The sequence below is a fragment of the Anoplolepis gracilipes genome, chromosome 17 (genome assembly GCF_047496725.1).
Source record: "Anoplolepis gracilipes chromosome 17, ASM4749672v1, whole genome shotgun sequence".
Taxonomy (NCBI): Eukaryota; Metazoa; Arthropoda; class Insecta; order Hymenoptera; family Formicidae; genus Anoplolepis; species Anoplolepis gracilipes.
In genome coordinates, this window is record NC_132986.1 from 5,931,116 (window position 1) to 5,955,595 (window position 24,480).

Below are 24,480 nucleotides of genomic sequence, written 5' to 3' on the forward strand. Positions count from 1 at the left end.
AGTCAGATGTTAAATATTAATTTATTGATTTATTGATCAGGTTTTATATTCTCACAATTATCACAATTTCGTCAATTTAATCGTAAATTTTAATTAAGCCCAACATAGTCATAAGAACTGTCGTCGATACAATAAATGAATCAACTTTTGTAACTCGAAAATCTATACCATCTCTAATCAATATAGCCTGCTATATCGATAAATTGATAGATTGAATAAATAAATAAATTAACAACTTCGTGACTTTCTAACGGAACGTTTATCCGACTTCGAAAAAAATTTCTCCGTAATTGAACTGACAATATCTCCACGATCGCTACCTCCATTCACGCCTCATTGCCAATATATCAACGCGTTCATTACCCAGAAAAGCCGTGGGCCACCGACTTTGCAGCCGGTGCACGACGAGAAATGCAGCGATTTGTATCGGTAAGTCTATGATGAATTTTCGAGACGTTCTATGTTCTCGATACTATATATCGCACAAAAATCAAGTCTGCATTTTATTTAAAGTTATTCTCCTCAAAGTGATATTAAATATTCTTCATTAATAATATTTATATTAATCAGATCTCGGAGGTAACAACAAAGAAAATATCAGTTTAAAAATAGATATGACAATATGCTAAAAGATATAATCCCTATTCTAACACACGAGGCTTACATTATAGCATTACTTTTTGACGAATCCATGATGAGTGTCGGTACCTGCGTTATTTTCGTTGGCGAATGAGTGAAAGTATCGATATATACTTTGTTAAAAATTTAAACCGTCTCTACTTAGGATACCAAAATCGTGGTACTACTACTCGCCGATGTCCTCTCCACGGTACGGTGATGCAGGCGGCGCAGAATCGTGTGGTTCTCCCATTTACCCAGTTCCTCTCGCTCGCTCGCTCGCTCGCGCACGAGCGTACCTTGGTTATGTAACCAAGTGAAAGTGGCACAAGCACCGCCGCCGAGTAGCGCGCGGGCAAAGCGACGACGACGACGACGACGACGTCGACCCGCGAACAGCCGCACCACATCCACCGTAATACATATACATATTTCTACTACCACTATTACTAGACTCCGACCATCCGACCGATCGGAGATATGATATCGCTCATCGACCGGCGACGCGTCCTACCTTTTTAGAGATTACGTCACATCACAAAATCCATCCTGTTTATATCCTCATCGAGATATCCTTGTTGTCCTGTGTACTCTATGATATAATTGTCGCTTTTAAGTATAAATACAGTTACCTGTGAATACAGTTATATTTTATTTGCTTAGTATTTGAGTGTAAGGTTGAACACGTTTCACCCTGAACACTATATAGCAGTTTTAATTAAATGTCAGATTATACAACACACTACATGTTATAGATTAGTGTCAACGTTAATTGAAAATGATATTGCCATATATTTTCACTCAAAATGCGATGCTTTGTCTATCGTTGCGGGTTATTTTCTAAATATTCATTTAAAATTTACAATAGGCGATTTTTTGTTGCCTATTTTTTATTTATAAAAGTAAAGAAAAAAAAACTTTCTTTTATATGATAGATCAATATACCTATATAAATAGAATGCTAAAGCAGGAAATGACGTAAGCTATTATGGAAACTAAAGGCATGCATATATTCGTGTCGATTCAATGTTTATGATGTTTGGATTCGTTTTAGATGTTTTCTTATTTATGAATCTATGTATAATGTCGTTAACACATCAACATGCTTTTCACTGCTAGCATAATTTCAATAACTCTCTTAAATTTAGTTTTCATTTCAAGCAATATTTATGCACGCAATACATGATCCGTTTTATATCCGCAAAAATCATCACGTCTTAATTAATCAAAAACTTTTTGTAAAATCAAAATAAATCGATGCCAAATTATCTGATGATTAAATTAAATTGGATGACCCTTTTCGTATAATTACTATAAAATTAATTTAAAATGCTTTGATAATAATATTGTCGTAAATATTATCAAGTATTGCCAAATCTGTCAATTACTTGGAGCTTGACTTAAAACGCATAAGCGTAAAATTCATAATACAAAAAATCAAGTAGACTATGCAAGTTAAAATGAAGCGTACACGAGAGAAGGATTTGCATTTAGAAAAATTCAAGTTGCACGATTGCCGTAGACTATCGAGGATCGACCGCAGACCGCGGTTACTTCGGCAATTTCTCCCCAAAGGCTGACCGACCGCTACGCCGTCCGATGCGAGCAAATCTCTCTTTACATTCTCGGTCGAAGTGGAAAAACATTTCGTGGCCGTGCGTGTAGTCGACTTCCAGTGTAAACAGACAGTGGCGTAATAAGTTTCTCAGCCGGTCTGGCTCGAGCGGCTATCGAGGTGGATGTGTTGGCCGCTACCACTGTCGACTACGTCGCCGAGAGCGAAAGGAATTCGCTGTTTTGTCGCGAGAACGTAGAAAAGAAGGAAAGAGCAATCGCGCGATTAGCTATGCATTTTCACAGCGCCGAATACGAAGCGTTATTCCATTGTGCAAGAATTAAAAAAAAAAAACATTATCGAAAAATCTTATAAAAAATATCTTGATGGGCGATATAAGAAAAGAAAACGAAAAAAGAGAATATGTCTAAATAAATCAGTATTTTTGACCATGAATAACTATAACAATTTTGCTATGTAATTCTTAAAGTAATAATGGTTGAGATATTTTCGTATGTAAAGCAATAAAGTGCGCGCTGTAATTTTATTATTTCTCAAAATTTATCGAGACGTACAATGTATGGAATCCCCGTGAGACATTTGGTTTGAACGCGAATAATGAAGCTGTATAAAATCGATGCTCTAGATATTAATGTCCGATCGATTGTACGACATTGAACATTTGCGGTAACGCGATAGAAAGAGCGATCGAGCGATTCGCGTTGGAGATTGTAGATATCGAGATCTCAGGTGTATGCAAATCTCTCTACTATCCATCCGTCGGATATTCTCCTCTCGGTGAAAACGAGAGAACGTATTTCAGAAGCTGCACGCTAGATAAGTCGAGCATAATCACGGCGGTAATCGTGGAACCGGTTGCGTTAGCGGTGCTGTAATAGTAATGTGCATAACGTACGTAGACAAAGGTCGTTCGCATTCGATAAGAAGGACGTCACGTTATTTTTATAAAACGTTATTTTTATGAAAATTTTAATAAAATTTATCTATATTCAAATTGAAATAGCATAAATAATCATTCGGAATTAATCATTTTCTTTCGATTAAAAAAAAATAAGTAATTAATTTATTTTACATTTCAAGATACTAAATCTATTCTCTTATCAAAATATCACTCTTATCGAAATTTCACGTCGAATTTCACATTCACTTTCAATTAAAATGTTTAATTTCGTGAAAAAACGAGGCGTTCGTAGCTCTTCAAGCAAATATTTGTCTTTGATCTCAAACTACAATCATATTTATCCCGCATTTATCCCGAAGGATAATTAATGATCCATGTAAAAGAGATTAATGTAGATATCGTTGGCCATCTCTCAGAAAGGGGTAACGATGCAGTAAATCGCCATTGCACCCTGTTTACTAACGTTATCGCGGAGACACTCTGTCGTGTCTCCCGCGAGCTCCGGTTATATAACGGCTTAATTACTCTGCCCCATTTTCGCGAGCCATTGTCTCAATGGAGGCGCTTACTTTCGAACCTCACGGCGCACCGTCGAGCGAGGCGCTTAGGAGTTTAGAGTGATTGCAGCCGCGCGACCGCGCGACCGCACTCTCCGCGGCCGCCTTGCGCAACGCTCCTTCACTTGCGCATTTCATTTCCCTTTTTTTTCGGCTCTTTTTTTCCAGCTGCCAGTCCAAGTCATCGGAAATATGCAGGGATCTTCATTTCTTCTCGCGCTATTTTGACAAATATCGCACGGATTGCTTCTTGTCATATTTTACGGGAGGATTAGTTTGACATATTTCTTGATTTATTATATTGACTTATTATGATCGATGCGAGTTTAATTTAGGAAAACGGTTTAAAATATATTCCTTATTAAAAATGGTAGATTTCTTTATATATATATAGTAAATATCGTGAATTGGAATATGTATTATATATAATTATGTATGATATAAAAGAAACGATGTTAATTGATTAAAAAATACGTAAATATTTCTCAAGTTAAAAATCTTAATACGATTCGAGAGTTTACACGATAATGATGATTAAAATACTACTATATATGAGTGTCATCAAATAAAGAATTCTAAGAAGATAGTCACAAAATAGGTCTACGTGACTGCGAGCGAGTAGGATGCAACGCGGTCGATGATTATAAATAGGGACTCCCGTCATATCCTGCGAGGATCTGCCCGCGCGTCTGCTGTCCGGGAAAGCCGGGCGCGTGGGTGTTGAATCATCATAGTGGTTTTCAAATCGGCAGAATAGCCTCGTGCGGAAGGAAGTTAGTCGTAGTATCCTGATTCACTTCCAGGACAGCGTGCGGTTTACTTCCGAGTAGCGATTCTGCCGTGTGTCTCTGTAGATGTGTAGAGTTACGTCTGCAATCATAATCTCTCCGTTTCATCGTTTCCTTTCGCTGCGTCATTATCGGACGACGTCGAGATGATTAACGATGTCGTCGACGAAGCGATTACTTGACCGCTCAATCCAACACTTTCCTGTTCGATCTGCATTTTAGAAGAGGTCAATGACGTTCAAACGGACGTGACGTATGCCGAGATAATTCCATTTCGAGTCGTGATTACGACGATAATTAATATCAAATATCAAGAGAGAATTAACATTCGAAATGTATAATTGCTAACTTTAATAAGATTAGCATGAGAGACACTGATATTCTTTTCATAAAATAATCTTCAGCTATTTATTTATATTTTTGAAATCTTTATTTTATGTACTATCTTAAAGTCACTTCTGATTTTTGTTGCAGGAAAAAAAAAAATTAACATATGATGATGTAATACGGTTCATATTTTGCAATAATCATAAATTAAAAACTCGCTCACCAATCTCAACTCCTTTTCCTGGGAATAATATATTCCTACGCTGAATCGCGTCATACTTTCTCTGAGTTTTTTTAACTTCAGCCCACATTATTCGCTGTTATTATTATGCCGAGCGTACATTACTGTGGTATATTTAAAACTAGCGTGCTACGAGGACGATAATCAGCAGCTTAGCGAACCGCATATATATATAACGCGCGTTTTAATTTGTATACGCACTGGTATTTCAAGCCGCAGGTTTACGATCGAGAGCGCGTATCCGTTTGCCATTCGCCGCCTCTCGCGGAGAGGCATAATAATTAATTGAGTGCACTTCGCTATGATTAACATGAATATTGACCGGGATCGCACCGGCTCTCACGTTTCAGCGCGTACGCGGCACGGCAATAAACGTGATTACGGAATTACTCAACGGACCGACACCCCGCCGTTGCAGAGTTCGATTTACCGTTTCGTTGTTCATCGCTCGGCGAATCGATCGAGATCGCTCACTAGACGATATCATTTCCAGAAAATTGAGACAGATGTGATAAAATATATATTCCCAAGACATAAATGAATCTTTATCAATCGAGTGCTTATCGTTTCTTTTAACGCCTTTAATTTGTTGCAATCTAAAATGCAACTGTATATAAAAATGATGAAAATAATAAAATCTTGCCATTTTAAATAGCAACGTATGCAATAATGCATTTTTTACCACGCCATAGTAATATTTTACTTTCATAAAAAAGATCATTGATATTTATCGCTAATAATTATAAATATTGTAACGCATAAAACGTTTTTAAATTGTATATCATGATAGATTACATTTTATATTTTATTCAGATAAAATCGAAGGGCATGAAATGCTAATTACTTAATTGCACTCTCTAACATTTCTGCTATCCCGACATAAATCGTGATAAACATATGACTCAGCCACGGTTGGTTAGTGAATTTTGCGATATTGCTTATGCTTTTCATTAACGATCGCCTTGAAAGGTTGCCCGTTTATCATCTTGTGTCTACCTGTATTTAACTATAACGAGATACTTTTACTTCATTACGTCAAAATAAACGTTGGAAGTCGTCCTTCGATTCTAGCACGAACTTCAAAACAGGAATAAATATGCAGCGATGCAGGAGTAATTTATTCGTACTTAATATAAAATGCCTATAATGAAAAAAAATATAATAACTAGAGTAAAAAAAATCACCCGCAGTTTTTGCATATAGAAAAGAAACTAAACGCGGTTACACGCTGTCCTGGGCAGGATAACGATGGGAGGGGGAGTTTAGAGCAAACGGAGAGGACGAAACGTGGTGTCTGCTCTCCGCAGTGAAGGCAATCGCTGGGACTGGCTTGGCAGCGCTCACGATCCGTGACGCTCCGTGACTCCTCGGGATCTAGGCCGATTGTATAATGCCGCGAACGTTTTCACTAAAATTGTTAAATAACAGCCTACTTTAACGGCGACTCGCCTTAAATCCAGAGAACAGGCGGACCACGTCGCGCATCGATCGCCTTCCTTGCGCTTAGTCACCGAGTCTTCCGCTCTCCCGCGTCCTCTCGTAAGATAATTGATTTTCGCTTTCGGTACGTCCGTTCACCGGCAAACGACGAGCACAGCGTGAAAGGAGCAAATTTCCATCTGTTACATTGTTTACATGTAATTAGTTTTTCTATTTTGCACTTGAGCGACATTTATTTTTTTAGGAAAAATTTATTAAAATGAACAATAACACACACATGTGTTTGAATTGCATTAAATTAATTAAGAATATTGTTATTATTTTATTAAGTTTTGTATCGTTTTATATAGTATATATATATATATATATATATATGTATTATCATATTCTTCTTACAATTCTTTTTATTACGCAAGCGACAAAATTGTTCTCGATTCGGCACTTTCCGTTTCGCACGGCGATTTTAACTAGTTATTATGCTATATTCTCTTATTCTTTCTAAATTTTTCTTTGTTTCTGTCGTTCTCGTTTTCATCTTCCATGTTATACTCATGGAAAAAGAGACTGCCGGTCTCACAACAGAGAGACGAGGCCACACGACTCGACTCGGTGAAAAGTATTTGGAAAGTGACATAGCGTGCTTGCTTCCGGTCCTTAAAAGTTCCCCACGAATGGTTTCGCGGTTTCTTCACAGTGTCATTTTTCATTTTAACATGCGTATTTCCCGTTAAAGAAATTGAAATTACATGCATCTGTATATATGACAAAATGATGTAAAAAAATGAGAAGAATCTATAATAATCTTGAAGAACAACTTTCCATTAAGTATAATTTACATAATTAATATACCATAAAATAGATCAGTTTAGAAATTATCTTTTCTCAGACAGTTGATTAGGCATTATTCTTTTCCACAATTCTTTACATAAATATTTCCATAATTAATTTTAAACCCTATTAAAACATAGCTTCAAAATTGAATAAGTACTGAATTCTATTTTTTTTCTTTTATCTAAATTTAATTTTTGAATCGCCTACATTCGTAGTCGCTCGCAATTTAAAAAGTAGTTTTGAAATCTGAAAATGCTATATTATACTTAAATTACACGATACCATAGTTATTATCTCTATGATGACTGATGATTTACGGTAACGACGAACATTATGTTTTTTTTCGGTAATTTCCTTTTGTTGTCATACAAATCGAGCGTTTATTCATTTCTTCCAAATCACTTCCAAACGATCGTCGAAGTCTGTTCGATTTTCGCGAAGCAAACGCGAACCGTTTTACTTATTTAAAATTCATTACTTTGTTTATAAAAAAAAAGAGAACAAACTCGGATTCATAGATAAATGTTATAAGATCTAAGCGACATCGAAAGCATCTACCTCGTTAAAAATGTCCTCAATGACGCGAAAATAAAGCACTAGAAAGAGAGAGCGAAGTAGGTAAATATTTTTCAGTTTTCCAATTTTTGTACTTAAAAATTATGGTCTTACAGAAAAAAAGAAAAGTACATATAAAAATATTAATATTTTTTAACAAATGGGATATATGACATTTGTTCAATAGAATCATTCTCATTCTGCAACCATAATACATAGTATATAATAGATACTAGATATACAGTATATATAGTAGACGTAGTAAATAGATATACTTACACTAGTAGATATATTTTGGAAATGTTGATAAAATTTACAATTATCTATATATTTTGAAATAGGACAATTTGTAAAATTATATGTATATAATCTCTAAGAACTTTTTTAAGAGCGTGTGAATTGTATGATTTTGATTTAAATCATGATAATAACTAACTTAAGGTAGCAAATATTTATTTTTTTTGGGAAACTCCAAATAAGTCATACTCTAGTGATTTTTAATTCTTACTAGCAGTAATCTGCTTTTAAATATTTCCATAATTTTATTAACAGTTATTCCTTTTTTTTAACAGTAATTGAAATTTTAGATCAATTGCAGATCATGTTAGAAATGTGATTTTAAAGAAAATATAGTGAAAACTCTTGAAATAATATATAGTATTATACATATATACGACACATATAATATAACACTCATAACAGATCAACCAAAGTGGAATTGATTGTAAAATTGATTGGCAAAATTTTGTCTCAGAAATATGAATATTAAGAAAAAATTAATGATAATTTTTTTAACTTTGCTGGCGATATAACTAAAATGCAAAATATATAATATTACAATTTAATCATTTTTTGAAAAAAAATCTAAGGAAACTCAGAAATTATGTTATGATTCAATCTTTAATATATCAATAAATATTAATATATATATATATATATATATATATATATAAATTTTTTAATAAACACATACAGACAAAATGTCTTGAAGTATAATTTGAAATATAGGTACGGAAAATGTGACTACACACAGATATCTGTTACATTAAAGAAAAGATTCGTATACATTACATAACTTTGCCCTATGCTTATTGCTAGCGATAATAGTGCGAAATAACAGTGCGATACAATGCAACAATTTGTTGTGCTCGGTAACAGTGCTTTAAGCGATCGCGTTTTATTTGTACTCAGTAGACCCGGTGACACACTTTATTAAGCCAACTCACGATTCCCTGCGGGAAACCCGTCGCGGAGAAAGTAACAACACACGATGGAACCGGCAACCCGTTATTGATCGTTACCAACATTACGTCGCCAATGATGATGATGATGATGATGATGATGATGCTCGCGGCGCGCCCGTATCACATACGCCGCTATGTGTGATATTTAAACTTTTCGTGTAGAACAATATTTACAATGCGTCGAACGATCATCAAACAATCTAGATTAAATACTGCGTCGAAATTCATTAAACTATCGCTGAGAGATTGGACGTATTTAGAACATATCATCGATACACAATAAATCATACTTACTGACCTACGATAATACACAGATTATTCGGATTTATAACGTCGATAAAAAAAAATCTATGTAGAATTTATAAATATGAAATATAATATATAACATTAATCAGCTAACATTTTCTTTGTGAAATTAGAATTTTTATTTTAAAAGGAGCAATTCAATTAAATCGATAAATCAATAATATTTATATTTAAAAATTTATCATTATTTTAAACTTAAAGTTTTTTTACTGACTTAATGAAAAGACATTTTATTATTTAGATTTGTCTGATTTAAGTAAAATGTCAACGCAGATGTCAGGAAAGTCTTCTCGACATACTTCGATTATCGTTACTTTTGTGGAAATTCTACGGAATTGGGAAATGAAGAGGCTCAATATTTCATCTTCAATATTTCTGTGTAAAATGGAGAGGCATTTCGTATTTCTCGCCGTCTCGCGGGATAAGTATTCTCGTTCGATGCGTGTCAGTGGGTCTACGGTGTTACATCAGCCACCGGAGGATTCGCTTCCGTCGGCCTACTGTTGCGACTCGATAGGAATGCCGGCCATCGAGTTTGCCTGTTACGCGAATCGCCCGGCACATACTTTTCCCCTCACTCTTCTTATCTACGCTTATCTAATACCTTTACCAACGTGATAGAGGTTACATGTTTTAATAAAATAAGAAATAATGACTAAGCACATATCATGAACTATACTTACAATAGTAATCTCAGTCACGTTAAATAAATAAAGAAGACAAAGAAAGAGAGAATGTCAGAGAGAAAGAGAGAGAGAGAAATTCAATCCATATATGTTTTTTATTAAAATAATCTTGTAATATATTAGCATAAATTCTTTTTCTTTTTCTTCGTCTATCAACTGTAACCTGCATTATTTTCATTTATTTATTCATTTGATACACTCATAGATGTATAGATATTATGGACGTTATAAATGTATTAAAAAATTAAAAAAAAAAAGAAATATCAGACGAGAAAAGTATGTAATTATTTTAGCACTAGTTTTTTCTCTTCTCATAACTATTATTAGTATATTAAGCGCACACAATAAAATCTATTTTTGTATGTTGATTATAATTTAATACGCAGGGACACACATACGTTATTGCCGACTGAAAAAAACTTGAAGATAAACACAAGGAAGCGCCAAGTGGCACCTAATGATCCGCGTGACAATTAGCACGGGTAAAGAATATTTGCTTATGCGCTCGCGTGAACAGAGTTTCACTTTCCTTGTCGTTGATTCGCTTCCGCCAGCTATTTTTGTATCTCACGTATCTCTCAGTTCTCTATACCGCGATGTATGACTGTCCTCCCGTGGTGAAAGTTCAAATTTTCGAGGGTCACGGATGTGTCGAGGGCCGGCTTTCATGGCCCACGTCACGAAAAGGACTCTCACGTGGCCTCGTAGATCCCACGAGTGTCATGATCTAGCAGGATAACAAATGTACTTGATGATTCGCCAGAAATTCGCACAATCTAGTTATTCAAAAATAGTAAACACGCGCAAAATACACGTAAGAATAAGCCGCGAGTTGTTGAAATAAGCAACAGGTGGTTGAGGAATCAAGTTTTCTATTGATGGAGCTATTAGATTGATACTGGAGAAAGGGGGGAAATATAAGTATTAATACATATTCAAAAATAAAAATATTACATACGTTTTGCTTATAAAATTAACTAACAATAAATTAAAAATAAATTAATATCAAATTTCCTAAAAAAGTTTTCTAATCATTTTTTTTTTGCTAAGACAACTCTTTTCTAAAGTTATTGTAAAATAAAAAAAGAGAAAGAGAGAGAGAGAGAGAGAGAGAGATTTTCTATTCTAAATCTCAAAATATCATTTTCGAAATTATTATATCTTCCATTCCAAATTTCAAAGTATCATTTTCGAGGTTATTATATCTATGGAAGATTAATAATAAGTTTACTTATCAAATCCTTATCGAATGTTTATTTAGCAAAAAGAAATATTTATAAGATAGTCTAATTTCATACGCAGATTTTCATATATTGTATTCGGAATATATATATGTTGTACTTCAACAATATAGTTTCAAAAGTGTATTTAAAAAAAATACCGTTTGGGCCACTAAAGTGATTTTTTTCTACATCGCACGTATAGTCGCCAATGCTGGGGTAGTCGAGGCTTCAGTTTAGAACGCTGAAAAGGTGATAGGATCGAGGACGCATATTCGGCGGTGAAGTCTGCTCTTTCAAAAACGAAAGTCTCGGGCTCCTCGTGTATTCCAGACTCGTGTCGGCCCACGAGTTTCACCGAACATTCGCTACGTGTGCTATGTCTAGCGGACGACCATGGATAACCCGAAACTTGAGAGGAGAAACGAAAAGAACGAACGAACGGTAAAGAGAAAAAGCTGAAGTTAGGGCAGGCAGAAATATTTAGATACGATGATTACGATACGGATCATCAACTCGAGTCGATAATAATCCGACGATATTGTCGGCAAGATTATGAATGACTGTGGAAAGAGCGTTCATGTTTGATCATAAACTTGATAACCATTATATATATTAAAATTAATTTTATCTTGTTGACTTGGCAATCGTGAAATCGTAATGTTTCATAAAAATAGGTAATTGGGAAAGTATCTGATCGTAGAAAAATTATACAGCAGATGATTCAGGTTTAAGGAATGTTGCTATTAGGTAACTGCGCAAATTCTCCAACCTTGGCGCAACACAAACTGCGTAGCGTTTCCAAAGTTTAATCTTTACTATTAAAATCTTCCATCCCCATTATATTGACGCAATTTGAATATATTGTCGCATCATTTCATAGACATATTTAACTTATTTTCAAAACAATTTTTTTACATTAATTTAGTTTGACTTTAGGATGATTGACCAAGAATCGACGAATTGGACAATATCTGACAAGTCAAATATATGCCGTTGCAGCAGCGAATATACGCCTTTTTTTTGTGTGAATTTTCGTTCTAACAGGCTGCAGTACCACGATTTTAAACGAATATATATGTTGAAGAACGCTAGACGAACCCCGACCAACCTCCCGATGGTCGCGGAGCGTGGCGTCGAACGCTGAAAAAGTGAAACTCGGCTCGCTGCGCGTGTAACCTAGAAACGGGAAAGCGGTGCTCAACTCTGCGGGCGCCCGTACATACATTCGGCGACAATTTAATAGATCTGGACGAATAGTCTTATACTTTATCGTGACACGTTTTTCTGCGGCTAAGTTCGATCCGGCGTAGTTTAAACCGTCAGAGAAAAAATGCAGGTATCGACTCGCCACGGTACTTGATAACCAATGCGCGCTCGAGGATCCATTGTTGATTATTATAAACCGAGATGTCGAATTTTTATATACAATAGAATGCTTTTCTCTATCGAAATTGAAAAATAAATTTGTAATCGTTTTGTTTAATTGTTTCAGATGAATGAAAACAAGAAGACTTAAAAAATTTTAATTATTATGTTAATTAAAAAAAAATAAAATATAATGTTCTATATCAAAATAATATCTGAAATATATACATATACAAACCAGAAGAAATATATATTTCTTTATATTCTTTTCATTTAATCAGAAAAGTATTTTTATATTTTTTTACTTCCCAAAATAAAAATATCTAGAAAAAGAGAGAAAGAGAGACATACTTATTTATGCATAATTAAGAATGAGATTTTCCAATACAACTTTTTTCATTTAAAAAATGCGAACTAATCCATATACATAGAGTAAGCCATAATCTCATCTCAGGCATTCCTTCGTGCGGGAGGATAAGAAGAGTAACACACGTATTTTATTATAGCGTCAAATTTCTAACGGGACCATTTGATGTAGATAGTCAAATGAGCGTGTACGAAAAGGTGGGAAGCAACGCAAACGGCAACCGGTTGAGAACCGCTTCTATGCCCGCGGTTTAGCTAGGCTCGACATAATGCGCAAGCTTATGTACATACGATATATATGTATGTATGAGCGCGCGTTCAGGATAGGACAGCACACAGGACAGAGTACTTAGTTAGTGAAAGTGGCGAGTAGTCGGGCTCCAGGCGACTGCAGCACTAAAGGATCAAGGCCGGCCGCTTAGACGACGACTGCGGAACGCACGATAATAAGACGTTCTCCAACGTACCGTTTTCTACCGCCGATATATATATATCGGCGATCCACGGAAGCTGAAAGCCACTGGTTGCTGCTCGCCAGATCAGTCCCGGAGATACACGGACGAATCAGGACGAATTGACTCGCGAAATAAGGCTTTGAGTACCTCTTGAAAGCTTTAGACGGATGAACGGCCGTCGCGAACCGTTTACGTAATTCCTTGCTTGAATGATGAAGCACTCGTTTCAATTTCAACCGGATAATGGAAGATCGGGTGGAGAAAAGTTTGCGGAGTGAGTAATCTTTCAGGATAGTCTGAAGAAAATGGATGGACAAGTATAACGGGAATCTCAAAATATAAATTATTCTCGATTAACAAGAAATGCTTTTGTTGTTTTAGACACTCGAATGCTGTAATAAAATTGCTGAGGTATCGAAATTAAGGGTTGTTACTTTCACTGCGATTGAAAAATCAAAAGTTGAAGATATTAATAAATTATGCTATGTTTTTTTTTTCGACACAATTTCGTCACCAATATTTGAATCTGTATTATTTAAAAAATTATTCTAAAGAATTTTCTTTGGTATCTTAGCGCGCTTCACCATTCCGTATCGTAATCTATAGATCCGCATGCCTCTCTTTGCCGCTCATAAATACATCCTCCGTAAGGATGTCGTAACAACGACGGTAAAGCAGCTCGTCTATAAACCTAAATGCGTTCAGAAACGACACTTCGCTCCCTCCAAGAGACCACCGTTTGTCGTAAATCCTGCGTGCATCGATTCGCAACCAATTCTACTTTATTGCGATTGTATCTCGACAGAGCAAGTCCGCTTTTAAAGACGAAGGCTGTTTAAGAGATTAAGAACTCTCGCGAAACGTACGAAACACGTAAAATGCTTGCGAGAGAAATTAACTCTCCTAAGAGTTAATAGGCAATAGACGTCCACGCATATGAATTATCGCATTATTATTTCCACGGATATTGTTGTTCACTTACTAATGTTTGGTTTGCCGGACAACGTTCTGTAATATGTACTCATATAATAAAAGCGAGCGGGAAATTGACGGAGAGAAATATTTCTAGAACATATCATATAATCGCCAAAATGTCATTCCTTGCATTTATATTTTATAAATTCATTGAGAATTAATTCAAAGAAAATTTTTGTTTAACGTAAAAATAAATTTAGACGCAATTAAGTAAATTTCAAAACCTTGCATTTTAATTCAAAAGATAGACTTTAATGTAATAGAAATTTAATTACTAAAACTTAATCATATATTGAGATTATGTATTTATTTTTATTTAAATTAAAAAAATATAAAACTATATTTGATTAAAAAAATGAAAACAAGGTTTCGGTACATTAAGAGTAAATCATAGATTTAATATTTCAGAAAAATATGTAAATATTGTGATATATTATTTAATTAATTTGTTTAAATTTTTCATATTATTCATTTTAATATATTCATCTAATAATCATATGCATAAATATCATATGCATATAAATGAATAATAATCATATGCAAAACTGTCGCACAAAATGTTGTAGGTGGCTATTCACGCAACAGTCCTAGACCACCTTCAAAAAAAAATATTGTAGTCTCAAGTCACGATCAAGCGATCGCACCGATCAAGAAAAGACCTTCTTCCCGCCTCCATTCCACACCTAAGACTGCCTACGTCGATTCTCTCGCGCGTATCTACTTAGCTACACGTACGCACGACGCACGCTCGCCATTCGTACGTTCAGCGTGAGAAATTATTAACTCGTCACGCACCACTCCCTGATTTCCTACGCATTTTATCATTTCTATCGGTGATTGGACCACGACACGATAGACAATTATTGTGATAAAAATAATAAACTTTGACTATTTCTCCCTTGAAAAGATTAGTTTTGTACCAGAATTCTGATACATTCTAAGTAAATAAAAAATATTTACTTATTAGAAATTTTTCTCTAAAAATATCTAGATTCATAAACATGTTATTGTATCAAAATTTATATCAAGATATCTGCTATTGTATCAAAGCTCTTCAATTTTGGATAATTATTTATAATATCAATATAAAATGTACATATTTTATATTTATTATGCCTTAATTAATTATGTTAATTATGTTATATTTTGTAATAAAAAATGCAGATAATATTTGTATTCGAAACAAATTTGTAAGTTGCATTTCAATTATCATTTATTCGTCTCTAGTGATAAGAGCTATCATGTACAAGTGACTGAAAAATAAGAAATACCCTTGAACTTTTATTGTTCACACATTCATCAATATATCAAACTACTTGACTGTAGTCATTCATCATATGTAGAACGCATAATATTAAGCCGTAGTTTTATTTATGTTTTTCTTCTTGAATGAATGAAGGCTGAATACGTTCACCTAACAAAGCCGAAGGTTATCGACTTGTCGACGTAACTAAAGAATAGAGAACAAAATATCAATTCGAACAAATCAATTTTTATAAACATAAAAACTGGTAAAAATTAATTTTTGGATAAATTAATAGAATAATAATAATTGAATCCAACTTAATTATGTTTATTACACATAAATTATCATAATGTCATTTAAGATATAGGCATAAAATATAATTTAGATCATATAATTTATGATCAACACAAATTATATAATACACATATACATATATGGATATATTAACATTTTTATACGATACATAAATATATATTAATATTTTTTTAATATCAAAACTGATATCAAAAAGTTAATTTAATTTCATAAAATAAAATATCAAAGTTATTTAATACATATATATTAATTTATCAAATCTTCATCAATATTTTTATCAATATCCTTGTTTATCAATATAATATTAACTGTATTAGGGGAGATAAAACGTAAGATAAATCATATTGCAAAGCTAATATCTTACCTCAATTTAGTTTTATAGGGTTTCATAGTAAGTGCAAAAAATTTAAAAGGACATTTCTTGGTTTATTTTATAAAGGAAATGTTCTATGAATATATGTCTTAAAGTACTTTGTTTTCAAAATACAGAATGTCAAAGATGACGTGAAAAATTTAAGAAAGCGTTTAGAGAGATATTTTATTCAAATTTAATGTGCATACATCTGGTATTAAGAACTATCTTCCATATCGATGAAACACTTTCAGATCCACCAGAGACGTACGGATGGGTAAATAATCGCATTAAACACTTTATGTATGTTTATAAGACATTTTCTTCATAAAATAAGAAATATCCCTTAAAATATTTTTGTGCTTACTTAGGAAAAATCCTGTATATTTCACTGTCAATTTAAAATTTCAGAAAATAGATTATCAGTTTACATATCAGATTATATATTGTAATTTTACACGTTACTCACTTATCGTTGATTTCACACACCTTTTATTTATTCCTATTTATCATTGATTATTTGAATATTTTTTAAATATTTAATATTATAATATTAAATATTTAAAAGAAACTGGGAAATACAGATCGAAGTCGGGGATAATATGAAGTACGCGTGCGTAATTGCAACTTAACTCATCTGCTGGTAATGCATTACGCAAGAAGATTTTGTTATACGCATACAATTTGCGCACACGCGCATCTACACACGCGTGCATTCGCTCACGTTTTAATGAACAACCGCGTCAAAGATCACAATCAGATCGCAATTTTTTTTCTCTCCGGAATCGCTAAAGCCATTGCTGTCTGTCACGGTCTCTCGTAAGAAGAATGATCGTACGTGACCTACGCAAAAAAATGGCGTCCCGCTCGAGAAGAGCAAACTCTGGAATAATCCTTATATTTCTGCGGAAACGCATCAATGATTTCTGTTTACTATCTCTTTGCCATGCATTGTAATATCTTTTCTTTTCACTGAAGAATTTTGTCATTTATTATAATTTCTAACAAAATAAGTCATATTAATGTCACAAATGGAAGAATTTTAATTAAGAATTGTATAATATTCAATTATATATTATATACACATCTTTGTTAAACAGAAATCAATTTTGGAATTTGTCAAAGAATACAAAAACATTGTGAAAAAATTAGATTATGCTATATATATATATATATATATATAAAGATACTATATATCAAGGGAAATTATACGATCATTTCGAGTCTATTCCCGCAAAATTTGCTCTTGAGTAAATTAACTTATGGATATCGATTCGTGTCTCACGAAGACGACACGTGATATAGATAAAACGTTCACTATCTCCTCTACCACTTGATGAAAAAGAAAATTCCGAAGATCACAAATCCATCTGCGCATCCAAATTTATCTAGGGACTTATGTAAATTGTAAAACGCTATCATATCAAATCTTGAGGCTTGGGAAATGTAACGAAGACAGTTGTTCGATAAAAACGAATCGTATCTTCTTCAAGGTGTTTGAAATCTATATAGAATCTATGATATACGTATTCCATCATTGAGGATAATGATGCAGTCTATATGTCTATATGTTTAGCTCTTAAATACATCTCTTAAACAAATAATTCAAACTAAAAAAAAAAATGGAAAATGATTCGACTTCCTTTATTGTTTAACGTGGATGCTCGGCATTTACGACATTCGCCTTTCTCCCATCGCGAATGATTCATCACCACTGATTACAAACGCCAACAGCAAACCAAGAGAGCACGATTTCGCCTTCACGCTCACAATAGGTAAGAGAGTGCGATAGAGGATATACCGGACATGCAACAGGCTGACGAGCGCGGAAACAGGATAATATTCGTCAACGAGTACAAATTCAAGTTTGTTTCACGCATGTATGTGGGTTGGATTAGGCTTAACAGCTGTTTCGCGAAACCCTGACCTTGCCTGGCTTACGGCAACGTGTGTACACACGGCCTACGCCAAATGGACAATCCAGCTCCAATCAACAGTAAGTCAATCAGTCAGTCTGTCAGTCGGAGCAGGGGCAGTTGGGCAAGCGATCGACTTTTCGCAATCGACGTCGTTGACTTGCAGGCTTACGATTTACCGGCGAGACAAAAGCTCGGTAAAATCCGTCAGTCTGCATCTCGCCAGAGTGCTAACGCAATCAGCGGCGCCGACTGACACGTGATTACGTTCATTGAACGCGATCGGATAAAACGCTACTCGGCCTTATGAGCTATATGTCAATTTGAATTCTTTTTATTAAATTTAAGTATTAAATTATATATAATCTAATTAGAGAAAAATTATAAGTATATATGTATAGATATGTGTGTTTCATATACAGTAACAGAAATATTAATATTTTTAACTTATGATTTAATATACGAACATATATATATATATATATATATATATATATATGTATATATGATTCTATAACCTTGTAAAATATATATTTCTTGTATCTATTTTATATTTTTTCTGGAAAATTAATTGTTTAATTACTCGGATTACTAGAGCGACGAGTTTTAGTATTAAAATAAGAAAAAATTAGTAAAAGAGAATTGACTCCATTCATATGATAGCCACTGTTAGATCAGATGTACTTCTTTTGAATAAATCATCTTTTGCCTTCTCACAGCGGAACCGAGTGATTCCATTTAAATGCTCCACTCTGTGTATTACAATCAAGTTGCAGTGTGGGCGACACGATCATCGTCTAAGCTCTAGAGTAGCGTCTAGAGAAGCGCCACGTTTGTGCAAATATACACTCGTATACGTTGTTTATACGTTCGCTGGTGCATTTATATTTAGCGTCCATTAATCGCATGCGACTGCATTGTCAGATCTCAAGCGATATATTGGTACACACTCGACGAGCATCGAAATTGTAAACATTTGTTTCCATCACATAAAGATATTGAGAAAGTATAGACAGATTATATAAATCGTGAAATTAATTGTCAAAATATAATCTAGATATTCAAGATCTTTAAAAAACCTTGTGAAACAAAAAAAGTTGATCAAAATCTTTTTCGAAATATTATTGCTGTCACATAATTGCTAAGTCTAATGAAAAATAATTGGCACTGAGACTCATCAGATATTTTTATTTACAGTTTTGTTTATAATTTTAACGAATAATACTGATCATCCATCATTATCCTCGCTTCTCAGTTAAAATTTATTTTACGTAATTCTTAGCACATTATAAAGATCTATATTTTTCCAGTATATTAAATTGGATACATTATCTAGATAAAAAAATTCCAAATAGTAGATTAAAAAAACTTGCATAAATTAAAAACATACATGTAATGTACACGTCCATTTTTTTTAATTTGATGAATCTATGTTTAGACGCAAAAATAAACGATACGTGCACAAATTCCGACGCTGTTTTTATTTTCTTCTTCCTCCACATGCGTGCAAAAACTCTCATGTATTATCGTAGGTCAGACACACCATGTAAAAATAACTAGTGTTGAAAAAATTGTAAAATAAATATACACTATTAATAGGAGATTCAAACAAAAAATTGTCTCAGACTAATAGCATATCAATTTATAATTAGCGACTAATAAAACATCTATCAATGAAATTTTTATTTTCAATTTGGAAAAATTTTAATATATGCTATTCGAAAAAATGTCTGTTTCTTTTTCATATTTTAAAAAGTTTTGTGTAACAATAAATAAAAAACAATGCATTTTATCTGAATTCGAGTTTTTTAGAATCAGAGGAAATGCATGCATTTCCTTCTATAAAGTAAATTTAATTCTAATTCCATTACGATTTACACATCACACAATTAATCTAATTTGTAGACATACTTTTGAATTAATCTGCAAAGCAGAAAAACAACAAATTTCAGTCTAGGAAAAATACTTGGAAGTAAAATAATTTCACATTTTTAGAATATTTTAGGTTCTGTAGTAATACAAAAAAAAATATTTTAAGTAATATATTTATAAAGAAAAATATTTATGAAAATATATACGTATTACACCGATCAATTGTGTCTAATTAATTTTATTTTTACAGACATATATTGCCTTGAGTTTGTAAACATTTCAAACCCATCATTTTTTTCGCAAAATATCGATCTCAATCTTGAATTTGAAAGACGCAATACGAGATGTGCATGCTTCACAAGCCAAACGACAAATATATAGTTATTTTATCGCTTAGAGGCTATAAATAATCATCCGTAGCACACGTACTTCCGCATTTTTTCCTGTTATCGCTTTCCACGAAGACAGAGGGCTCATCTTCTCACATGATTGGAAATTAGAGACGGCATGGATAAAAAAAAAGAAACGAGCGTAATTCTCTGGGAATGTTTCGTGCGTGTCTGACCTTAAGAAGAGACGTTCCGTTCGCCAAAGTGCGCGCGTGCGCGAACATCACCCACACGGACACGAGTTTATTTATGCCGGACTCAAATTGGCAAGCGCCCAACAAAACCCAAAGCGGCTGTACGAAAACTGAGGCATCCGCCAGCCCCAAATCTACCTTTTGATTAGGGTTCCTACCTGTACCGTGTTATTTCATATCTTTTTTTCTCACGAAATGAGACGAGGCGGAAGCGACCCGGCTCTTCTAAGATATTTGACTTCGAGCGAAATAGGGCCGTCGACCCTTTCCCTATTTTCTTCGGTCGAAAGTTTGTCCCGACTCGCCACGGGAATTCATGAACAAAGGCTTCACAAAGGATGCCGAAGGAATACTATCCTCAGTTCGATTTCTAAGACCCACAATATTTATCATCTTACAGTAATATTTATCATCTATCCACTCGTGCCAAGAATTATGTTTCTCGATAAACGTTCACGCGTGTTTATTACACAGATATAATTGTTACGATCACAATTTAAAATGAATAAATAAAATTGACAGTAAAGTGACAACATTTCTCATACAAGAATGTCTATCAATTTATTAAGAGAATAAATTTTTATTTTGCAGTAAAATTTGTTAAAAATGTATATATAAAAAATAATGGATAGAGTACACCTCGTAATTGTCAAAAGTTATAAACCGCTTTTATCTAAAGTTCCATTGGAGATGATCGTTCTAATTTAATCTATTTGATGCGAATACGTTTGTAGAACGAAGCAGACCAGTCAGTCACGAAGCTACAAAAAAAGAAGAAATCATGCGAGTTGCGCACGCGGCGAAGTTGACGGAAGAGGAAGAAAGAATATCTCGTACAAGGTGCAGGCGCGACGGGTCGTTGGCCCGCAAAGAGTACACAACAGGACAAGCAAACGAGCAGACATGATCTTCCCCCTTGCGGACCCACCAACATAGTGAGAAGGCGGTTCTTCCTATTGGACCTCACCTGCACCGAATTCCTAGCTGGTCGCGGTTGTTGACCCCCTCCTAGAAGCGAACACGCGGCTCTTGCATCATAGTTACCGGAAGAATCCTAATAAACTTCATTTATTATAGATAGTGATGATGAATTAGAATCGAATCTTCATTAAAAACTAGAAATTTCTAGAGATTAGAAAATGGAAACGTTAAGAAATTTCCACCTTAAGCGACAAGCTGTTAGGCTAAAATATTAGACTTAAATCTTGATCTAATCCTAATCTCTTTGATAAAGAGGGAGACACGTTGTCTGACGTCTCTGATGCGCAGCAAACAATCAAAATCAAACTATCTAGTTAAACATACTATATATATTATTGAATTATAATAAAGGTGAGTATATTGACAGATAAAGAAATGTAACTTATTGTTAGAGGGAGATACATTTTCCTGTGTGTATGGATCAAATAATACTTATTTTAATTATAATAATAATGTAAAACTACTTGTAGATTTTTGTATGAATTTTCTGTACTGTTTATAGAATAAAATCGCAAAAGCTTTTTGATAAAGATCGTTCATACATAAACAATAATGCCTATTTTTTCAAACTGGTACTTTAATAGTGCAATGTAATAATCAAGTATGCTAAGAGACAATAAATAAGACGAGATACGCTTTGATTAGATTGAATGCACTATTTTATGAATTCTCCCGTTTATATAATTTTCCGTGCATTAAACAGCGTGTATTATTCATTAATTGGTTCTAAATAAACGTTCTAGTCATAAACGCGCACTTAGAACAGGAAATTGTGGATAGAAGTTATAATTATGTATAGCCGAGATTTTTTTTTAACGACACTTTTTTGCACTGCAATCATACTCAGTCGAAACATATTTTACCGCGCGTAATATCAAATTCAGTCCGTATGATATCGCTAATAGATATACTATCATATATCGTCATACAGGACGGCCGGCAATCCTTGAGTGGTTCAACCAAGCGTCATCTCTGCACGTGGAATGATACTACAACTCGCTAAGAGGTCACGGGTAATGACCTGACCTGCAACTAAGCTTATCCTCGTTATCGTCGCTCTATCAACGCAGTCGATTAAGAGACGCTACTTCTTCGTTAGATATACATATAGTTTACTTACTCGGATTATATATATTGTCGTTTTATATGAGGTTGTATTCTTATGATAATACTTGACCAAAAACAGAATAAGAACTTGATTTATTTCCAAAAAAATGTCAAATACATAAAAAAGCATTCAAACTTTTGTATAACAGAAATTTAAAAAAATAAGATTATATTTATATGTATATATTTGACATTTTTTATTATAAAATAAAAGTTTATTACTCACCAACTCTGATGCACAACAGCAAAGTTTACTATCTTGAAATTTCGTTGATCTGTAACATAAATATACGACCCAATGTATAGCGTCTATAAAATAAATAATATTTTAAGAAATTATTATTGTACGTTGTACGCATCGAGTATAGAATTTAATGCATACAATAAACAGAGAGATAATTAAGCGGAATATTTATATATAATTTCCGAAAACAATTATTGCTTTTTTTTCTTCAGCCAGAAGTATAAATAAATTAATTAATGTAAAATATGTAAAATATGTAAAATATGTAAAATAAAGTAAAATATAAGGAAATATTTTTCGCAGCACATATTTCAATTAATATATTTAATAAATACTCATTATTAACTATTAATTGTACTTATTTCATCATTCGCCAACTTTAATTTTTCTAACAATTAATCTATTTCTTACTGTATTTAACTAACTAATAAGTGAATACTTTAACAGATATGACAAAATCTAATTAAGTATTAAAGTTGATTTTATTTTTATAGTTATTATTGTCTCTAAAATAGGTCGCCAAACTTTGATAGTCTTATAAAGTTCTTTGCCGCAAACAAAAAATGCTTATAACTCATAGAGTAGAAGAGTATTCGGACCTATGACCTATGACCTTTCCTCATCTTCAAGGCGAGTATAATACCCTCGTAAAGTTTAGTGACCTATTTCAGAATTCCATATAGTTATCGGATTGTTATTGGAATTTGACATCGCACTTGCGAGAACGGTTTTATTCCGCGAGAAACAACGTGATTTTACGTGATACGATGATTAAACACGCAATTAAGTTCCGCGATGTTATTTTTATCGTCAAACTGAAACCGGTCGACGCGACGGCGCGTCATCAACGTCTATTGCCGGAGGCGATATCGATATCGTCTTTTGATAATATCCCATGAGAACAGCATCAAAATACTTAAAAATTTAATGTTTCCGTTGTGTTAAAAAATGTTTAATAATTTTAGTTTTTGCTTAAGTAATCAATTAATATTTAGTCTGGCTAATAGTTAATAGTTACTCATATATATTAATTTCATAAGGTGACTGAAGAGAACAAAAGTATAAAGTAAAAGTATAAAGTTGATATAAATGTGTCTGATAATATAAAATCTATAGAAGCAATTAGTATAGAAAAAAGAAATATGTTTAAGATGTTAATTAAAACGTAAAATTTAAATAGTTCTTTTTATATCAATATACGAGTATCATATTTTTTTAAATTAGTTCATGTTGTAGAAAGATCCAAATAATTTTTGTTTCATTGATCTCTTTAAACTATAAAGATGACACTGATCAATGAGTAAAGAAAAAAAGATCACAACACGTTTTCTATATTCTTATGGAAATTCTTGAGGAAAATTAACAGGAATCCCCGCTGAATCGTCACTGATGTCAGAGCAATGTCATTGC

At 33.4% G+C, this 24,480-nt stretch overlaps 1 protein-coding gene across 5 annotated transcripts in view; it reads right to left on the bottom strand.

Moving 5' to 3' along the window:
- Lolal (longitudinals lacking protein-like) overlaps positions 1-24,480 on the bottom strand; it is a 180,810-nt gene that overhangs the window by 57,154 nt on the left and 99,176 nt on the right. For 2 of the 5 annotated variants that reach the window (XM_072909420.1, XM_072909416.1), the window contains one exon: positions 23,053-23,101. In XM_072909420.1, coding sequence (XP_072765521.1) covers positions 23,081-23,101 — 21 coding nt within the window. In that variant the 3' untranslated portion in view covers positions 23,053-23,080. Of the gene's footprint in view, positions 1-8,851; positions 10,798-22,282; positions 22,891-23,052; positions 23,102-24,480 lie in introns of those variants that run through there. The other 3 variants (XM_072909417.1, XM_072909419.1, XM_072909415.1) reach the window with 3 other exon arrangements.